General features: G+C 33.3%; 1 protein-coding gene across 1 annotated transcript in view; it reads right to left on the reverse strand.

Moving 5' to 3' along the window:
* The window catches only part of LOC148939029 (thyrotroph embryonic factor-like), a 67,858-nt gene that overhangs the window by 12,427 nt on the left and 35,299 nt on the right, over positions 1-20,132 (reverse strand). The window contains exons 4-8 of the mRNA XM_089107287.1: positions 19,241-19,434; position 18,240; positions 17,356-17,482; positions 9,522-9,652; positions 4,713-4,850 (exon numbers count right to left, since the gene is read on the reverse strand). Coding sequence (XP_088963413.1) covers positions 4,713-4,850; positions 9,522-9,652; positions 17,356-17,482; position 18,240; positions 19,241-19,434 — 591 coding nt within the window. The remainder of the gene's footprint in view (positions 1-4,712; positions 4,851-9,521; positions 9,653-17,355; positions 17,483-18,239; positions 18,241-19,240; positions 19,435-20,132) is intronic.

Raw genomic sequence — 20,132 nt, forward strand, 5'->3', positions numbered from 1 at the left:
ATGCGCACTTTTTTAGAAAGGTGTTCAATAAGCAAAGACTGGGTCTATCGAAGATTACGACCAATCGGGAGGCCAAGGTACGTAATGTGACTAGACGGTGTTACGGTAATTCCACCAAGTCTGACTGTAGCATTATCTTCAGGGCAATTAAAAAACAAAACAGCAGACTTTTCTACATTAAACTGCAAACCAATATCAGCATAACTTTATTCAAGACGCGAGAAATTATTTTCTAAAGAAGAAAGCAACCGAGACAGATTTAAAAGATCATCTGCAAAACCCAGAAGTGACAAGTCAATATGCTTGCAAATATAACTCGGGGAGATAACCTGTTGTGCATCATTAACACTGTTATTATACAAAGTAGGAGACGTTATAGCCCCTTGCTTAATTCCCTTATGTACGGATATCTCCCCACTAAGCTCACCATCTTGCAAACGAACACGAAGCTTGAGGTTCCCATACATATCACGTAGTAACCTTACAATAGAAGAACGCACGCCTCGCTTACACAGCTCAACCAAAATCTGGGCATGAATCCCAGAGTCAAAAGCTCTCTTGACATCATACTGACCTAAGATCAAAGTTTCTCGCGAGAGATGAGCATCAAGTAATATGTTAGCAAGAAGATAAAGTACATGGGTGCACCCGAGGCCTTTTCGAAAACCAAACTGATGTGGAGGGATGTCGCACTAATCATAAATCTCATCAAACAAAAAACTCTCGAATAGTTTACAAAATACTGAAGATATCGTTACTGGCCGATACGAAGAAGGCTGTTTGGCTGGCTTCCCCCTCTTTAATATCGGTATAACCATACCCAGACTAAAGCAACTCGGGACTATCCCTTGTGTCAAAATCATCTGAAACAGATGGGCAATGTGATGGTAAAGAACATAAACTCCTAAAGAAATATGTAGAGCACAAATACTATAGCAGCCTTTTGAGTATACCTTTTTCAGCTTTTTAACGGCCTGGCAAATTGTGACCGGTGACGCTGAGAAATCGCCGAAGGTGTCGGTAAGCATAGAAGCCAGCTAATACTCGTAATTAGACTGCAGAACTGGATCAGGCGCTTTGAACTCGGACTCGGAGTAAGCACTCAGCTGATTAGCAGAAATATTAGACGTAGGCTTAGCTTCTTCAGGCTTAGACCGAAGCGACCAAATAAGGTTCGGATTCTTACTGAGCTTTTGCACAAAATTTTCTTTGAGGGTTGCACGGTGGGCATCTAACGCTTTATTGAACTTTTGTTTAGTATGGATTCGAATCTCGTTCACTATTCCACTTCGTGGCTTCCCGCTATCATGCCAAACTTTCAGCCATAGCTTCGCCGACGCACAAGCCGCCGCTAGTTCCAGATTTCTAGACAACCCTTTTACCTGTGATCTATTACGGATACGCTTCACAGGAACTGCTACACTCTCCGCAATACTCAGAGCATGCGATATTTCTGCACAGTACATGTTTATCTGCAGACGTATTTCACTTTCACTGCAATACGAGTTTGCATCTCTCTGCAGCATATGGAAGCGAACTTTTATTTTACTCAGGATATCCCCAGAAGTAGCCGCAAAGAGATCATTCGACACTTGTTTCCAGTCACTGTATACTCTCCATTGGGATTTGCACGGACCCGACAACTTTGGAAGGTCCAGTGTTATTGACAATGACAAAGGCAAATGGTCAGAGTATGAACCATCAGCTGCAACTTCGACTTCGTCTCTCACCGGGAAGTTTGTTAACACATGGTCGATATTTGAGACAGTGTTGGCAGCACTGATAAATGTATAAGCTTCTGCCTTATCAACGACATTTAACTGATCAGGAAGGGAACCTATAACGATTTAAGTCTTTTCAGATTCGGTATTAAGTAGACCACAGTTGAACTCCCCTATTTATATAACTTTTGTATTCCCAGGGATTTGAGCCTTCACGAAACGGCTTAGCTGGGTAAATGCACCCGTAAACTTGCTGTCCGAGAGGCTAGATCTATAATTAGTTGGAATATAGATGTTTATTATCACAGTATCGCGAACTTTAACAGGGATGAAGTCTTTACTTGATGCTAAAAGTTCAGACTGAAGAGACATTCTCACCAAAGTGGCTAAACCACCAGATGGCCGACCGCTGGATTTCACACGTTCAGCTGGTCGAATAAAACACTGGAGTGAACTTGAGAACTTGAGCAGGTTAGTATTGTCCTCGGAAAGCAGGTGCTCTTGTATACAAATTACTTCATTTGTTAGGCTCATAGTATCAGGCAGAACTGTTTTATCAAGTGCTGTCCCATTTATATTCCAAGACAAAATACTACAAATTTTGGGAAAGTGATCCATCTTTCAACTTATTTCTGTTATCAGGACAGGCATGATGATAATATTTGTGCCTAGTCGAATTGCAGTTCAGGTACCGAGTAGGATTTTGACAAGAGTTTTCAGAGGAGCTTGTGTAGCCAGTTTCTCCGCATCGGCTACAAGTTACAGTTTCCATACAGTCTGCCGCAATTTGCCCCACACGGTGGCACCGATAACACCTTCGAGGCAAAAAGCAGAATTCTTCTAGACGGAATAGTTCGAAACCAATTTTAATCGGGTTCGTTAAGGCAGCAGACAAAGCACTTTTAGAGGGGTAATACATTTTAAACGCTTGCGAATTGCCACACTTGATTGCTTTTTCAGAGTCATTTGACAGATTTTTCAGAAGGTCCTCCGTCACGTTGCTGGGGAGACGTTTCACTATGCCGATGAACTGGGAATTAACAAGTCGATTGTCAATTTTATGGATAATTTTGAGGGCAGCCGAGACTTTTTCAGTGGCCTACTTCGAAAAGACTGACGGTTGCCATTCCTTATTTCTCTACCTGAGCATTACATCCGCTAATGTTGTATCACCCATTGCCAATCTTGTTATAAGGTCCTTACGCTTTCCTGGATCGTCTAACTCACGAGTCTTATTCTTCACGACAACCGAGAACAGCTGTTTTTCCACATTTGGCGTTTTAGATACTGAAGAGGAGGCTGTAGGCTGATTCTTGGAATCAGCAATAATTTTCAAACCATTGTTCAGAGTATCTAACTTGCGGGAAAACTGTTGCAGGTCACTGTCCATTTTTCTCGTCATTTCGTTCACTTTGGTAGTAATACAGACTGCAATTTCGTCACCACACGTGGGAACAGACTCCGGTTCGAGAATAACGAAAATCGGAAGCTCTTTACCGTCCTTAGCACAGCGCCATATGGCTTTTGCGATATCCGTCAAGTTATCACAGTCTTTTTTGCATTCGCGTAATCGTTCTTCATATCCGAGTTCAACCTCATAGTAAGTCCACAGCAGTTTTTTGGCTTCTATAATACTGGCACGATCAAAAAACTCTATTCCTTTGTTAACGAACATATCAGTCTTAATACCCTTTGTCATGCATCTAGATACAAAGTTTAAAACTGGGTTCAATACCAGCACAGTTTTCATTACATTACAGTTTCATCTGGATTAAGTCCAAAATACATTCACCAATTTCTTTGATAATTAATAATATCGAATTCTAGGCAGATATTTAAGGGTTGAACTATATATTCAATATTTTTCTGGTGGTTACCTTGCGAGAAAAGTAAGTGAAGCGTTGAAGGCTGTCTACCTTGTCCCCGCAATTTAAGGGGCGAGCCCAGCGGGTACCACAGCTCTTGCTCCCAACTCTCCACCCCCCCCTCTGATTACTTTTCTTTCCCCACCTCAATTGTAGCGTAAATACCTCTAAATATCAGATGTCCTATTTATTTAAAATCACACTGCTTGATGGCTAACCTCCAATATTATCAGTGAAAAAAATTTCAAATTCATACCACTTTTACAAAATATAAAAAAATGTCCAGAAACTAGGTTAGTAGATTAAGCAAAGGTTTTATCATAGGTCAGGAACTATAATCCTTTGACAAATATTGCGAAATATAATAGCTTCGCAGTGATTATAATTCACTGAAAGGCGTTGTCAAATTAGACTAATTATTTTCGCAGTTGGATGTGTTAAGACTGGTAAAAATATGGTGCTACTAAAAAATCTTTTCAAGTTTCAAAAAAAAAAAAAAATTTTTTAGAAAATCGAGCTTTTCCGGTGTTAATAGGTCAAGATGGGCCCAGGGGATAAAGCGTTTTATTTATGTCTTTTGCGCTTCAAAATTTTAAGAGGAACGTTTTTACGTATTTTGAAGTCTCCAGTATCACTTGAGGAAGGGGATTGTGTGCCACCAACAATTCATGCAACATCTTTCTCTCTAACATGGCCTAATAATAAAATTAAGGTGTTCTTATACAGGGGCCTCGTTTCTGAGATATTGATCTATCATCCACAGAATATGGCTAATTTTCAAGAGTGGAAACTGGCACTGGTCTCAAGAAAAAAAAATACCAACACCATCTAATATTTGACATTTCTTACCATTTTTCTCTCCGCGTAATGTTAAGGCAAAATTACAGTAATTAGTATAATTGGGAAAGTCAGTATAGTAACAAGTGTCTGATCTCAGTTTCTGAAAAAAAAAACACATTGGCAAAGCTTGAAAATAAACAATACTGATTACACCAAATACTAGATGGCGCTGGAGATTATCTTTAATGACAGCGCTAGCATCAGTTTCCACTCTTATAAATTACACGTACTTTTTGCTGGTATCCTGAAATTTGGCAAGGATTAAGTTAAAAGAATATAAAACTACCTCTTTTCCAAGGATTGTCGCTCTGATTGCCACTTGGTTTTCTTTCATGCGTCTTGCGTCACGGCATCGTTTGACAGCCATATTGTTCTTACGACGACGAGCCCAATATCTATCATCTTTCATTTCATCTGGTACATACTACAATTCGACAAATTGATTGTAAAACACGATATTTTCAATAATATAACTATTTGGTCAAATTATTCTAGCCCAAACAAAAAACGTTCGACAAAACGAAGAAATATACAATAAAATCGAAACCAAGAACTAGAAATGTAGAATAATAATTAAGAAACCAAAGGAAGGTGAAACCACTGGCTGAAAATCATTCTCGTTTGGTTCCTTAATTATTTTTTTTTTTTTTTTTTTACGAAAGCTGTGCATAGCCAAATTAATTATATAGTCTGATCTTAAATTAATAATTAAAATAGCCAAATTAAAAAATTGGTCAAATTATTCTAGCCGAAACAAAAAAACGTTCGACAAAACGAAGAAAATATAATAAAATAGAAACCAAGAAATAGAAATGAAGAATAATAATTAAGAAACCAAAGGAGGGTGAAACCACTGGCTGAAAATCATTCTCGTTTGGTTTTCTTGATTAATTTTTTTTCTTTTTTTCTTCCGAACGCTGTGCATTGCCAAATTAATTATATAGTCTGAACTTAAATTAATAATTAAAATAGCCAAATTAAAAAAGATTGGTCACATTATTCTAGCCTAAACAAAAAACGTTCGACAAAACGAAGAAAAATATAATAAATAGAAACCAAGCAATAGAAATGAAGAATAATAATTAAGAGACCAAAGGAGGGTGAAACCACTGGCTGAAAATCACCCTCGTTTGGTTCCATATTTTTTTTTTCTTAACGCCATGCATAGCCAATACGGTCTCAGAACGTATTTACGCAAGGGTTTCAAAGACGCGGTCCACTGTGAAGGACCCCAAGGTAATCATACATATCCAGAGCTTGAATTAATTTTGAATTAAAAATTTTGTACTATTTCCTCCATGATTTGCTATCATGTTCATATAATTACTCCATTCTGTTGTTTTGGCAGACGTACAACGGCCGCCAAATATATCTACTTGTATATCTTCGCATAAATCACAAAAAACTTGTGTTAAAATTATTTTGAAAAAAATGACGTTTTATTCAAAAGTCTAAAAAGCGAAAATTTTAATAAATAAATATAATATGAGAAGCGTAGAAATTTTGCCTAATTAGTTTTATTATTTCCCCTGTAATTCCATATAGATAAGATTTATTGCTGAAAAACGGCTATCACAAGCCCAAAAGGGCCGAATTCGCACTTTAGCGTCAAATAAAGTGAAAAGAGAACATCAAAAACAAACAATAAAAAAACAACAGAAAATTATAAAAGGGTCAATGTTGAATACGTAAAAATGTTAAAAACAAAAACAAAATAAACTAGTAAAATTAGAAGGCCAATTTCAAGTCAGCAAAAATGCCAAAAAAAACGAAAACTTGTAAAATTAACAAGAGGATAAAGTAAAATTAAAACAAAAACATAAGTTAGTTGGTGACTAACAAACATAAATATAAAACTTCCAAATTTGCAAAATGGGCATTAAAATTAATAACAATGAGGTAAAGAGTGAGTGAAGGGGGGGGGGAGGCAGCGGAGAGCCACTGATTGAAAATTTAAAAAATGTAAGGGATAAAAGTTCTTCTACATATTTCAGTGCAAACTCTTATTGGGGCAAGAAGGGGAATTTTTGTTGACACAGAACGCGGGAGGCGGGGTCGAAGGGGTGAATACTGACCAGGGAGAAGGAAAGTTGTTCGAGGGTTATGAAGGGCATTGTTAGCAAAACACAAGGTAATTTTTGCTCTCCTTTCCTTAAAGCACATTTAGTCTTAAATTACATACAATAAATTCCGTAGTTTAAATTTCTCTTTGCTTAACATAACAGAAAAAGGTCCTCTGACATCAGAGACCTAGGCCCAATGCAACATGTAAAGTCGATCTTTTTAAGATTGTTTCGCGTAAGTACAACAACTTTCATCTCAGGGGCAGACCTCTGGAAGGTTGATTAATTAAGGGCATATACTAGAAAAAATTTTACTTTTTTCCTACGAGGTGAGAGATATCTTGGGTTGTCAACTTGAGCTCAACACTAGAAAAAGACAAATAGTTCACTTTTTTTACTTTAAAATTTCATTTTTTTTAGTAATTTTTTACATTTTTTAGAAGAATTTTTTACTTTTTTTTTACTAGGTGAACAATATCTCAGGTTTTTGAATTGAGCTCAACACTGAGAAAAGAAAAATATTTCACTTTTTACTTTAAAATTTTACTTCTTTAGTAAAATTTTTTAGTAAATATTTTACATAATTTAGAAAAAAAATTTTCTTTATATCTTACGAATGAACAATATCTTGGGCTTTTTACTTAGGCTTAACACTGGAAAAAGACAAATATTGCAAGCAAAGGTATTCCTAGAGAAAAATATAAAGGATAGTTTTTCTTACCTACAGAAATATTATAAAAGAGGGAGCATTTAAATTTTATTTTGCTTGCCGAAATTGCTAGAAAGGTGGGCAATTAAGTGATTATTCGCAACAACGAATCTTATTCTGATAAATTGCTGTTTTAACCTTAACTTTTAATTAAACTGTTCAATTAAATGCTGTCCCTAGTTGAATCTTCCAACTGTTCTTGTTCTGATAAGCTATATCACTTATTACTTGAAAAAAAAGATAAAAAAAGGGATATATATATATATATATATATATATATATATATATATATATATATATATATATATATATATATATATATATATATATATATATATATATATATATATATATATATATATATATATATATATATATATATATATATATATATATATATATATATATATATATATATATATATTTATATATATATATATATATATATATATATATATATATATATATATATATATATATATATATATATATATATATATATATATATATATATATATATATATATATATATATATTACCTGTTCCTACAAGCATCTATACGTATAAAACACACTGCCAACATCGCATACGTCGTAAAAATGAACTGTTAACTTTTTAAATTGATTCACTCCTTATAAGTAGCTAAGGAGGTGAATTACACTGAATATGCACAGCTGATTTTTTAGAATTATGTTTACCAATCACCTGTTGAAAAATGATTGAATTTGTTTTCTTTAATCAATGTTCAATCTAGAAGCTCGATCTGGAGTTTTTAGAGATACTCTAAAGCTCGGCCTAGATTATATCTTGATATGAAAATATCATTTTTTATAGTTTCTTACATTTCCAAAAAATTATCGATTTTAAGCGCTCTTTCAATTTCTGTTTTCTTATCCTCCCCGCTACCCTACCATCAATTACTGCGTATATACCTCTCTTTAAAAGCCATCATAGATTTAACAGAGTATCTTAATGTTTAGAAAACAAAGTGAAAAAGGATTTTAAATTATATCTTCGGAGCGAGAAAATCATTTTTATAATTTCACATTTCCAAAAAGTTATCGATTTTAAGCGCTCTTTCAATTACTGTTTTCTTATCCTCCCCGCTACAATACCATCAATTAATGCTTATATAACTCTCTTTAAAAGCCATCATAGATTTAACAGATTATCTTAATGTTTAGAAAACAAAGTGAAAAAGGATTTTAAATTATATCTTCGGAGCGAGAAAATCATTTTTATATTTTCACATTTCCAAAAAGTTATCGATTTTAAGCGCTCTTTCAATTACTGATTTCTTATCCTCCCCGCTACAAGACCATCAAATAATGCGTATATACCTCTCTTTAAAAGACATCATAGATTTAACAGAGTATCTTAATGTTTAGAAAACAAAGTGAAAAAGGATTTTAAATTATATCTTCGGAGCGAGAAAATCATTTTTATAATTTCACATTTCCAAAAAATTTGCCACTTTCTTTACGTTTTATAAAAATCCTGTCTCCTTATCCCTTTCCCATTGCAACATAAATCCCTACGTACATAGCCCTCTTTAATTACGATGATATTTTTACAAGAGTATTTGAGAGTTTTGGCTCACTTTGGAATATATTTTTGATCTGAAATAATCATTTCCTACAATTTGTTACATATACAAAATTAACCATTTCATTGCACTTTTATTAAATTTTTCAACCAATGGCCAAGGCTGTATCCGGGGTGGGGATAAGGGTTTTTGAACCCTCTCCCCGAAATGTTTGTCTGACTCGTAAAAACGTAACAAAAATGATAATAAACAAATTTTTGATGTTTTTTTTAAGTTTTTTGCCCCTCTTCCCGAAAAAAATCTTTTGTACCCCCCCCCCTCCGGAACAAAACCCTGGATACGATCCTGCCTAGAGTATTTATAGAAAAATATACAGTAATTTATAATGCCTCCTTTATTTAGGAAGATTTTTTTTTTTTTAGTGTTTAGTATTTTAGCTATTTAACTTTCAGCTGAATTACGTGCAAATTTAAAGAATATTTTAAATATATTGAGACATGAAATCAGCCAAATTAGCTGATTAAAAAAAAAAGACGACCATAAACAGGATCAGCAACGATGGCTGATTTTTTTTGGACAAAGTCCAGTTCCTCACCGAAGTCAATAATTACAAAATTTCCGAAATAAAATTTTATGGTCAGTAATTAACGACTAGGAAGTTAATTTTTGTATAAGAACAGGCAATTTTTAGTTACACACAAAACATATCTCGTGAAGTATCTAACATAATTATCCAAAAATTGTAGCTTAATCATGTAAAAAATGGCATGTAAGTACGTCTTTGGGAGCACGTACCTGCTTCTTCGACTTCTTCGTTAGGGGTTGAGGTTTCAAATCATCATCAGAGAATTTTGTGTACCGAGGATCAAAGCTACTGCTACAGTATGATGACATAGATAAATCAACGTCTATAAGATTAAGTTAATATAACATAAATAAATGAATAGTATTAATAAAATCAATTTTGTCAATAAAATTAATTTTATTAGTTTTCTGGTCAGTTAAGAAACTCTCAACTCTGGGGAAAAAAGTACAGGAAAAATGAGAACTCTGTAATATATATATATATATATATATATATATATATATATATATATATATATATATATATATATATATATATATATATATATATATATATATATATATATATATATATATATATATATATATATATATATATATATATATATATATATATATATATATATATATATATGGCAACAGGGAGGTATCAAAGGTTCAATGAGTCCCGCTCTGTGACAATAAATACATTCTTATTCTTCTTCAACCAAATCCCATATGCCCAAATAAATACGCCCAAATCAATGGAAGGAAATCAGTCTCAGTCGGTGAAAAGATGAAGTAATTGTAATAGCACTATCACCTAAATTAGTCTTTGAAAATGACTAGCTGGCCAGTAAAATCTACCACTGCTCCCCCTCCCCAGAAATATACATTTTGGCTAGTGACATCTCTGATTTTAAGAATTGAAAAATCTTTACCAGTTTCTTCTTCAAAGAAGAGGTGTAGTGTATGCACCTTTCTACAAATAGTTTTTTTTTAGGAGGAAGGAGTACCAAAGTCCAAATCTATGCCTCAAATTATAGATTTGATCACTTGAATATACACAAATAGCCAAGGAGCATGTTTGTTGAACTGCTAAATAACTTGGCCTAAGAGTGCTGAGACCTCTTGTCTTTACAGTCTAGGTGCAAGCAGGGTTCAACTTTTTCGAGTTCAGAAACTCACTGACTTTAAAAAATTTGAGGCACACCAGATAATTGACCAAAATTACCATCATTAATGAATTAAGAGCAATCAGAAGGTGGGCAGTGTTTAGGGGTGGTGTAAGACTCAGAAAAAACATCCATTGGTTCTGAGTATTTCCCACATAAGTTTCAAGCAGATATTAACACTTTCTTGAAAAAGGTACAGGATGGGTGTGAATCATGAAAGCCATCAGTCTCACTAGCCTAAGGTAATTGTCATATAGTGTCCAAATCAGCTAATTAACAAAATACTATCTAGCTAATTTTCTTTTAAAAAATTGGCAAGGAGCAAGGACAAAAGGAAATTTGTTAGGAATATGTAAAAAAGATTTGCATCCTGTAAGCACTAACTATTTTTAGCACAAAATCAGATAAAATCTCTTTTGTCACCGAGTCAGCCGGTACTTGATTTGCACTTAATCCACATGCTATATTTGGACCTGGTTCAAGATTTGGTATTCAACTTACATTAAAACTAGTCATGTCCCAAGTTTCAAAATCTAACTCTTGTGTATAATTAGGGTAAGAAAATCGTGTTTAAGAAGATCCTTGAACTATAGTAAATCGATGCTAATTTACATACTATGACAGGCAACGGTAATTAAAACATCTTAAATGAGCAACAAAGAGTAATAGGCCTAGCTTCGCAAGAAATGGCATAACTTTGTTTTGGAGAGCAGAGAGGCTGAAGTCTTTAATTAGAGAAAGGAGGATGTATCATCAGGGAACACGAGCTCAGGGAAAAATAAATGAAAAATGATTTATAAAATCTAAATGATTTCTTTACCTCCAAATGTCTGAACATTGCCAACTACGACAATATATTTTCTTATTATTTTTCTCTGAATAATGCACTCTGAAAGTTAGAGCTTTCAAACAAGATCCAGGAACATTTTTCAATGTAATTATTTTTATCGTGATTCCAGTCAGAAAAAAAAGAAAAGAAAAGCCTAAGGAAATTTCTGATACCCCCTCCCTATCGAAATTTATTTTCTCTTAGTCTAGAATAGACTCTAGCAAACATTTTGCACCCAGGGTTAATTTTTCTTGCTTTTTTTAAATGCCGAATTTTGCAATGGTTTCTTTAGTTAAATCTTCTGGGCAGATCTAGAGACTCCGAGCATTGTCTTTACACATTCCAAAAATTAAAATTGCGTCAACATTCATAGAGACTGAAATCAAGTGTGTCAAAATACCATTTTATGCTTTATTTGACAAAGTAACCTAATGCAAAATAAACAAAAGAATGGAAAGAATTTTGCATTCTTCCTGTTTGAAAGCATACCTTCTTCATTTAATGTGAAAGAGCCAACAAGAACCGGAGAAGAGCTGGAGGAGATACTCTTAGGGGTGTCCAAACCATAGGATGATTGAGAAAAATTTGTAAGTTTCATGAGATCGTCATTCTTAAGTTGCAAAGGATCTGCGATTTCTAAAATATAGGTAATATGACACAAAAAAGCATTACAGAACACATGGCACGATAAAACGTATAGTAAACTATACAATGATCCCTATGTTCCTTCTCTCAAAGGAGAAGCCTTGGCATGAACATTGCCTTGTACACATTATTTGGGCTTTTATGGTAAATTACAAATTTTGGAAAATACAACAGCATTGAGGATTTATCAGTAGACTAGAAATAGCTGCCATAAATTTTGATGGTAAATCTAGGTAAAACAAAGGAAAAGAGAAAAGACTACAAAATACTTGAGACCTCTCCTGCCCTCCCCAGCTCATTTTCTCTAAGTCTAAAAAAGACTCTAGGGAACAATTTACAGATAATATTGTTTTTCCTTCTTTTCTAACAACAGATCTTGCAATAATTTCATATTGCAATTGATTGGTACATGCATTACGCATAGCCTACTATTGTCAGCATGCAAATTATTTTAATCTCAAGATGCAAAAATGTAAGTTGAATGATAAGTTGGTTCGAATGCTATGTAAGTTTATTTAGGATATAAAAAAATGTCTTTTCTTTAGTTTTAAATCTATTTGATTCTTAATACTATAATAAAAATCAGAAGCAGAAAAATAACAACTAATTTTGGCACACAAAAAGTTTACATGCCTAAACAGGTATGTTGTATCAAAATCCTGAAATGACTAATTTTTAAAAGGAATCTAATTTTTTTGCATTTACACTCACATTTCAATTTTTAGACAAGGACCCTCCCAATATTAAGTTGTCTGTTTTCATTTTTTTACTTAATACATCAAAAATTATTAAGACTTTAAGGAATAAATACTACTATATGTACATATATTAGACTGTCAATACATATTCAACTTTTTTTCAGTAAAGTAAAAATTATGTTCTGGTTTTGAGAAGGCATGGGAATTGTCAGCCCTACTCATGTTAATTTCAGCTTGTTCTGAATTTTACTCATTTATTCATAAAAAAGTCTGTTTGTTTCGAATTTTATTTATTTATTGATGGTGATTTGTGATAGTTTTACAGTTGTAATATAATTTTAATTTATTTCTTCTAATTTTTTAATTAATTGGTTTATTTAAATTTATTTGAAAAACTTATTTAATATAAAATTTTTTAAATTTAATTTAGGTTTGTTTTTTAATTATTAAATATTTTTAATGGAAAAGAAAATAATATTTTATTTATTTTCTGTTTTGTCATATAAGAATACAAAGTTTAGATTTCTTTATATATGTAGGAGAAAAACTCAAAAATTTTGTAACAGCATACAATTTTGAAAATCTTTACACAAATATCATTTTTTAATTTAGTTTTACACCTCATTTTAGCCTGAAAAATAAACTTAATAACATTCTCAAAAAATTCTATCTATACTCTTTGACAACCTGGATACGATTACGATATTTTAATTAATTTAAATTGCATGAGAGGATGTTTTAATTGTAGTGGCAACACAGTTTAAACTTAATATCCTCCCTCGTCCAAAAAAAAGAAGCTGCTACCAACACTGAAATGAAGAATCATGACAGGTTTCATATGGACTGAGACAAAGAGTGTAAAACTGACAGTTTATGATTCATTTTATAAAAAAAATGACCCAAGTACAAAATATAAAAAAATAGGCTTTTGCACTCTTTCTCTTTGAGAGCATACCTTCTTCCTTTAATGTAAAAGAACCGACCAGAAGCTGGAACAAGCTGTGTGAACTGCTTTTAGGAGCGTCCAAATCATTGGATGAATGAACAAAATTTGGATCTTCCAAGGGTTCATCATTCTCAATTTTCAAATTATCAATGATTTCTAAAAGATAAAGTGATTGAATGATGCATACTGCACTACAAAAGACATGATATTGTAAACTATACTAGTTAAGAGCACTGGGAACATAAAAATCAAGATAGTGTAACTGTTAAATTGTTAAACACTACATAAAAAAACTTAATTAGTCCAACTCTTGCATTTCAACAACAGTAATTCAAAAAAAAGGTACGAATAAAAATGTGCCTCTAACGACAACCAGGTATATATATATATATATAATCTATCAGAGTTAAATTTCTGCTCAGTAAGCAAATCAACGGCTTTATCGCTTCCATCACTTACGTTTGAGTGATCGACTGTGAATTTACTATTAATGTAAAACCAGTAAACAATGTAGATAAAAAAACCATTTGCGGAATTTATTTTTCAGTGGGGAGGGGAGGGGGGAGAAGGAAGACAGGAAGGACCTATGGCCTTATAGTTGATCTAACAGATGAGTTTATATCTAAAATAAATTTAATTCATATTCCTCATCCGTATGTAAATAATGATTGATAAATAAGTCAAGTGAAGCAGCCTGTCTATTGTGATACAACCACTCAAAGAGGTTTTCTTTTCCTTAAGATGATCCTCACAAAACTGTTAAGGTAGGAGAAGTGGGTAGGAGAAGAATCTTAAGACGTTATAAAAAATTTCAGAATCAACCTAAGATAACATCTAAGGTCAAGGCCGTATCCGAGGGGGGAAAAGTCTGGCTCGCAAACAAGTTTTGATAGGCTTTGTGAAGTTTCTTGTACCCCCCCCCCCTCCCGAACAAAAATCCAGGATCCGGCCTTGGCTAAGATAATCCCCCTTTTGAATGGTTTTTATTTTGGTTGTTGCTGAAATATTGAGATCGCTAAATTTTCAGAAAATACAAGCTGTGATATTTTACACAGACATCAGGATTTGTATTCTTAAGAGACACCCTCTAAAGTACATTATGTATACCCCTAAACTACACAATATATGCGCTATTGAAAATTAATAGCATGCTGTAGGGATGTAGTGGATGTGTTATCATGGAATTGTCAAGGATATGACATTTCCTTGGATTATTCAAAGAAATTCTGTTTAAATGTATTTAAATTAAAGGAACTCTATTTAATTGTATTTAAAGAAATTCTTGACATTAAGTCTGATTGCCCTGACAGAAACCTAGTTGAGGGATCAAACGACAAGTTTAGTGGATAAAGGAGAGTATAGAATTCATGTTCAAAATAGGGGAAAAGGGAACATGGTACCATTCTATTAGAAATGGTAGGAATGTAGTATTCCTAACGAGTATTTACATTTGGAATGGGAGATATCAAAGGGAGGAATATAAAGAGTGTTAATAAGAAAATTATATTTGAAAGTGTGGTATTAGAACTATTTCGGGACTGAAACTTTAGGTGATTGTAATTTATCGCTCACCCTCAGGTTCTACTGATGAATTCCCGGGACTATTAAAAAAGCAGTTCGATGACCTTGATTAGGATAATAAACCTTTGTCCATGATTACTAACTTTAATCTGGACCTTCATAGAGTAAATACAATCCTAAAATTCGTGAATTTCTGAATGTGATGTTTGTTTAAGAAAATGTGGTGAATATTTGTGCTCGGGTTACAGCTAACTCAGAGTCGTTGACTAATAACATTTTCCGTAATATTAAGCTTGATTTAGCTTGAGTTGTAATTGACAAATAGCAAATAACACACAACAAAACTCCAAATTCTTGACTTGAACATTGCTCCTCAGACCCTTATTCTCACCACCGATTTGTGAAAATTTCAAACTGCTCCATCCCTTGACCTGTGTAAAATAATTTCTTGTTTTTTTTTTTTACAGGTAACTTTCTGAAAAATATTATATCAACAGTTTGGAAATGTGAGCACTAGTCCAAAACTTTTAGCTATAAATAAAAGTTCAAATAGGGATAAAATCCTTTAAATAGACAGTGATGATAGAAATTCACAAAAATACTAGATATTTCGGTCACATATACAGTGACCGTCATCAGTAGTAAAAGTTTTACTATTGATGACGGTCACTGTATATGTGACCGAAATATCTGGTATTTTTGTGAATTTCTATCATCACTGTCTATTAAAAGGATTTTATCCCTATTTGAACTTTTATTTATCGTCATGGAAAGGCAGTGTGGTCTCCGAAATTAACTTTTAGCTTTATATTGAATTCATGTTTATGTTATAAGAATAGTTTTTCTAAAAGAAAATTTTAGCCAGAGAATTGTTCGTCGGTTAGAATACCCGAAATAATAATAGTATCGAAGACATGACTGATATTATGATAACAATAACTTAAGAAAAATGAATTGCCGATTTATTTTTATTTATTTTTTTACTATTGCCAAGATTTTCCATAAATGTCTAGCCAACTTTCAATTATTCAGCATTTTTGAGAAGAGCACAATAATTATTACATAACACATTTTGTAGAAACTTTTATAAGTACAAGATAATTCCCCAGCATAATTTTTATTTTTTTTTATACAAAGAAAATTTAAAATTAAATCTGATCATTTCCCGTTTGTTTTTGAAGGTCACTGTCAAAATCATGATACATTATGAAGAATCGACCTTCAACTGATATATCTCCAACATATATTAATAATTGAAACGTAACCTAAAAACAGCTTTATTTGTGTGTGTTATGACCACAAAGTTATATACTTTTTTTTCTCTTATCGTGTGTTCGACTAGTTATTTAATAACAGTTCTAGATACTTCGGAAAGACTGCCTGCATATAGCAAGAATAGACAACTCCTTCCCCTGAGGTCGACTCGGAAACCGATGGGACGAACTGAAAATGTCTAGAATATAGAACTCTTTTGAGGCAACAGATATACCCCCTCCCGAAAATTCCACCGATCCTGCTGAGTATGTATCTAGGCTTCAGAATAAAAAAGAACGAAGTTTTGTCTATGATGTATCGTAGCCATTTTATTATTTTAAGGTTTACAGCTAAACATGAAAAAAATACCGGGCGCCAGAAAATCCTTAGCCCTTATTTCTTTCTTTTTTCAATCTCACTTCGAAATATTAGCAGAAAACCGTCGGCTCAATATATCGCAATAAAATCTCCTTATACCGTACTTGTCAAGCCTACATGCTAAACAAGAATGAATTCCATTGGTTGTCTTTGATTCTCCCTATATTTTACTTTTGACCAATAAACCACACCAATTGGAACCCATAGAAAATGATAGAGTTGCAAAAAGCGCCACCATAACGGAATAATTCGGATGGAGCCGATTGAAATGAGTCTATACGTAAACGTTAACTATTACTTTTGTTTACTATTATAACTATAAACATTAGATATTATTTAAAGTTATTATTTTAACATAATCTCATCAGAACGTTTTGTTTTTGTGCAACACAACTAAATGCTAACCTTCCAGAATAAATAAGAAAAGCAATTTTAAAACTTTTATATTGGTCATGAATATAGATAGTGCATGGGAAATGCATAAATTTAAAGACCAATGAAAAACCTTGACGATTAGAAAAAAATGTCATGCAGCATTTTATTCTTTAATCATAAAGGCATCAAAAAAAGATGTCTCTAAAATCAAAAAAAAAGTCCTTACCATAGGGCTCAGGACTATCAACAATACGAATTGAGGTAGCCATTTTTCTTGGCCTTCTTACAGTTGACTTAGGTTGCGGACTAGCCTTCCTGGTACTTCCCAATGATATCTCTTCTGGAGACTCAACCTGTAATATGTTAGACATGGAGTACATAACTTAAACTTAATCAAACGGCTATAACGCCACACAAGGGTTACCCTTTTCATACGGGAGAGATCTCTCTTCAGAATGTCCACAGATCTTTTAAGTTAAAAATGAATAAAAATCCGAATGTTTTGTCTCAAAAATCACACTTCGGAATGGTCAACCCTTGGACATTTCCTCGCAATATTCCTTATATTTTCCATATATTGTACAGCTTTCGATTTTCGTGACTAAAAAACAAACAATCTATAATTATCTTAATAGCCTGGTGTTGCTTACCAATCAATCTTTTAAAATGAGTGGAGTTTCTTCAGCTATATATTGAGCTTCACTTTTATTAGCTTGATTTATTTTAACCACTTTGACCTACCATGACGGCTTAACCTTTTGTCCAGCCTTTGTGTGTTTAATCCCGGTTCTTGTCTTTTATTATTATTTTCCATGCGATTTGCTTATTTTAGAGATTTTTGAAAATGAAGGTCCCCTCCCATACCCAAACATATTACAGCGTAGGTGCCTAGTAATAGCACTAGACATTTAAATGTGTTTCAGGTGATTCCGAAGTGTCTTTTTCTTGCAAAAGACAAGCAGATCATCATCTATTACAAAATACACCATTTTTGTGACTTAAAAACACACCATTTTTGTGCTTCTTTCGTCTAAAAGTTGAGAACTTGCCATTAACAAAAACAATTAATTTGCCCCAGCTTTTCTAATACAGTTACGTCCTCATTTGGACCCTATTAATATAACGTTTTTATCCAGGCCCCATAGACAAATAAAAAGAATTAGTATTTCTTAGACGGTCAGCGAATTCCATGTAGATTTTACTATGTTAAATGATATATGCTGTATATTTTATTTGCCCCTCCCCCTCCCAGAAAAAAAACCTGCATATATGCCTGCATATAATAATTTGATTTCATCGTCAACCTAAAAGGGAAGGTTATTTTCTTTTTAATTCCTTTCACCCGGATAATGAATTTGAAATATTCACTTTTATCACTTATAACAAACTTTAGCTTCAGATTATTATTATTTTTTTTTTTTTACCAAATTTGATGCTAAAAGCAAATGGTAAATAGAAATACAAATGATTATTGACCGAGATTTATTTTTCTTTCATTTTTAGCTTTTTTAGAACCAAAAATAGGTACTTAATGAAATTTATTTGAAATTATAGTAATAAAGTATTTCTTAAGATTCCAAAAGAGACACAGGCCGGTTCCTTTTTCAGATTTCTCAAATACTAATAAAACTCACTGACTTTGTGTTCTCATTTTTATTTTACTTTTTGTTTGATTCACCTTCAATTTTTTAATTATTTCTTTTATTTTTTTGTGTCAGAATTTGAAAATTACCTTCAAAAGGCCTGGCAATGACTAAGAGAACAAACTACCGATCAGTGTTTACAACTATCTGGTTTAAACTTGCGCTGCCATAAAACTGAAAATGCGCCGAAAGCGCTATTTATCTAGTGAAAATGCCCCGATTGAACGACCCCGCCCCCCCACAAAATGTGCTAATTTGAAAAATTCAATGCGCAACCACCTCATAAAAACGGATAAAAACCTCATAAAAACGTATGGAGCGCTAATGCGCTCCATCCGGCATCTCTGCTACCGATATCCGTCTTTTTCCTCTCTTGAAAAATGATATTTTTTTTCAACAGTTTGAGCATCCTACAATCACATTAAACACTTTCTTCTGACCCTCGTCTAAATGTAAAAAGAACAATACTGACGGTCATGGACCGGTTCAGAGATAGTTGGTAACTCTGGTATATTTGCCAAAACTGGGTCGTTATTGACGGAGGGTGGGCTGTTTGGTGGACTCAGTTGGATTCGTTCAGGTAATTTGACTTCCACAGAGTCTTCCCCAGGGGTCGGCATACCAGTTTCATACAGAAACTCATCCAAGTCCATATACTCCATCTAAAATTATATATTTTTTGTATCAAAACTTGTGTTGACACCCGCCAAGTATAAACACACGCTTCAGGTGACATTTTAAATTTCTTTTGGTTCAAAACAAAAGATAAACACAAAGTATGGGTTATTCTGAAAAAAAAAATGCATATAAACGATTTCAACATACGGGCCCAAATTTGTCCTGAATTTGGGTTCTTGGGAAAACGAAAATTTCTCAATGCAGAAAACAAGTTAAGAACTAAAAAAATTTAACATTAGTACACTATGGAGTATGCCCGAAATGGAGGATGGGGGGGGGGGTCATTGAGAAGACTAAAGGCCCTAAAGAACAGCAACAGAACTCAGAAACAAAGAAACTTACGGAAAGCAAAAAAATCACGTTTTTGGAAGCATGAGATCGGCTTACCCACCCCGGAAGAATATTAGGATGACCAATAGATTTTCCAAGTTGTTCTCAGCATGGAGCCATGGAAACCTGACCTAGTCAAATAGAGTCGCCTAGATTGACTTATAAGATCAATAAAGAACAGGTGAAAAGAAGAGGTATGTCGCTTCTTGGAAATTTGGAGCCAAGAGACAAACATTCTTTTTCATTTACTGAGAAGAATGCAATCTAGAAAAATAAGGGCGGGGGTACTTTACTTTCTTTTGTTTTTCTAGTGCACTCCAAAGCTTCTTATTAATTTTTTTTTTAGTAAAAA

This window comes from Artemia sp. Qi Xiang Cuo, unplaced genomic scaffold, assembly GCF_049724085.1.
Source record: "Artemia sp. Qi Xiang Cuo unplaced genomic scaffold, ASM4972408v1 HiC_scaffold_22, whole genome shotgun sequence".
Classification (NCBI taxonomy): domain Eukaryota; kingdom Metazoa; phylum Arthropoda; class Branchiopoda; order Anostraca; family Artemiidae; genus Artemia; species Artemia sp. Qi Xiang Cuo.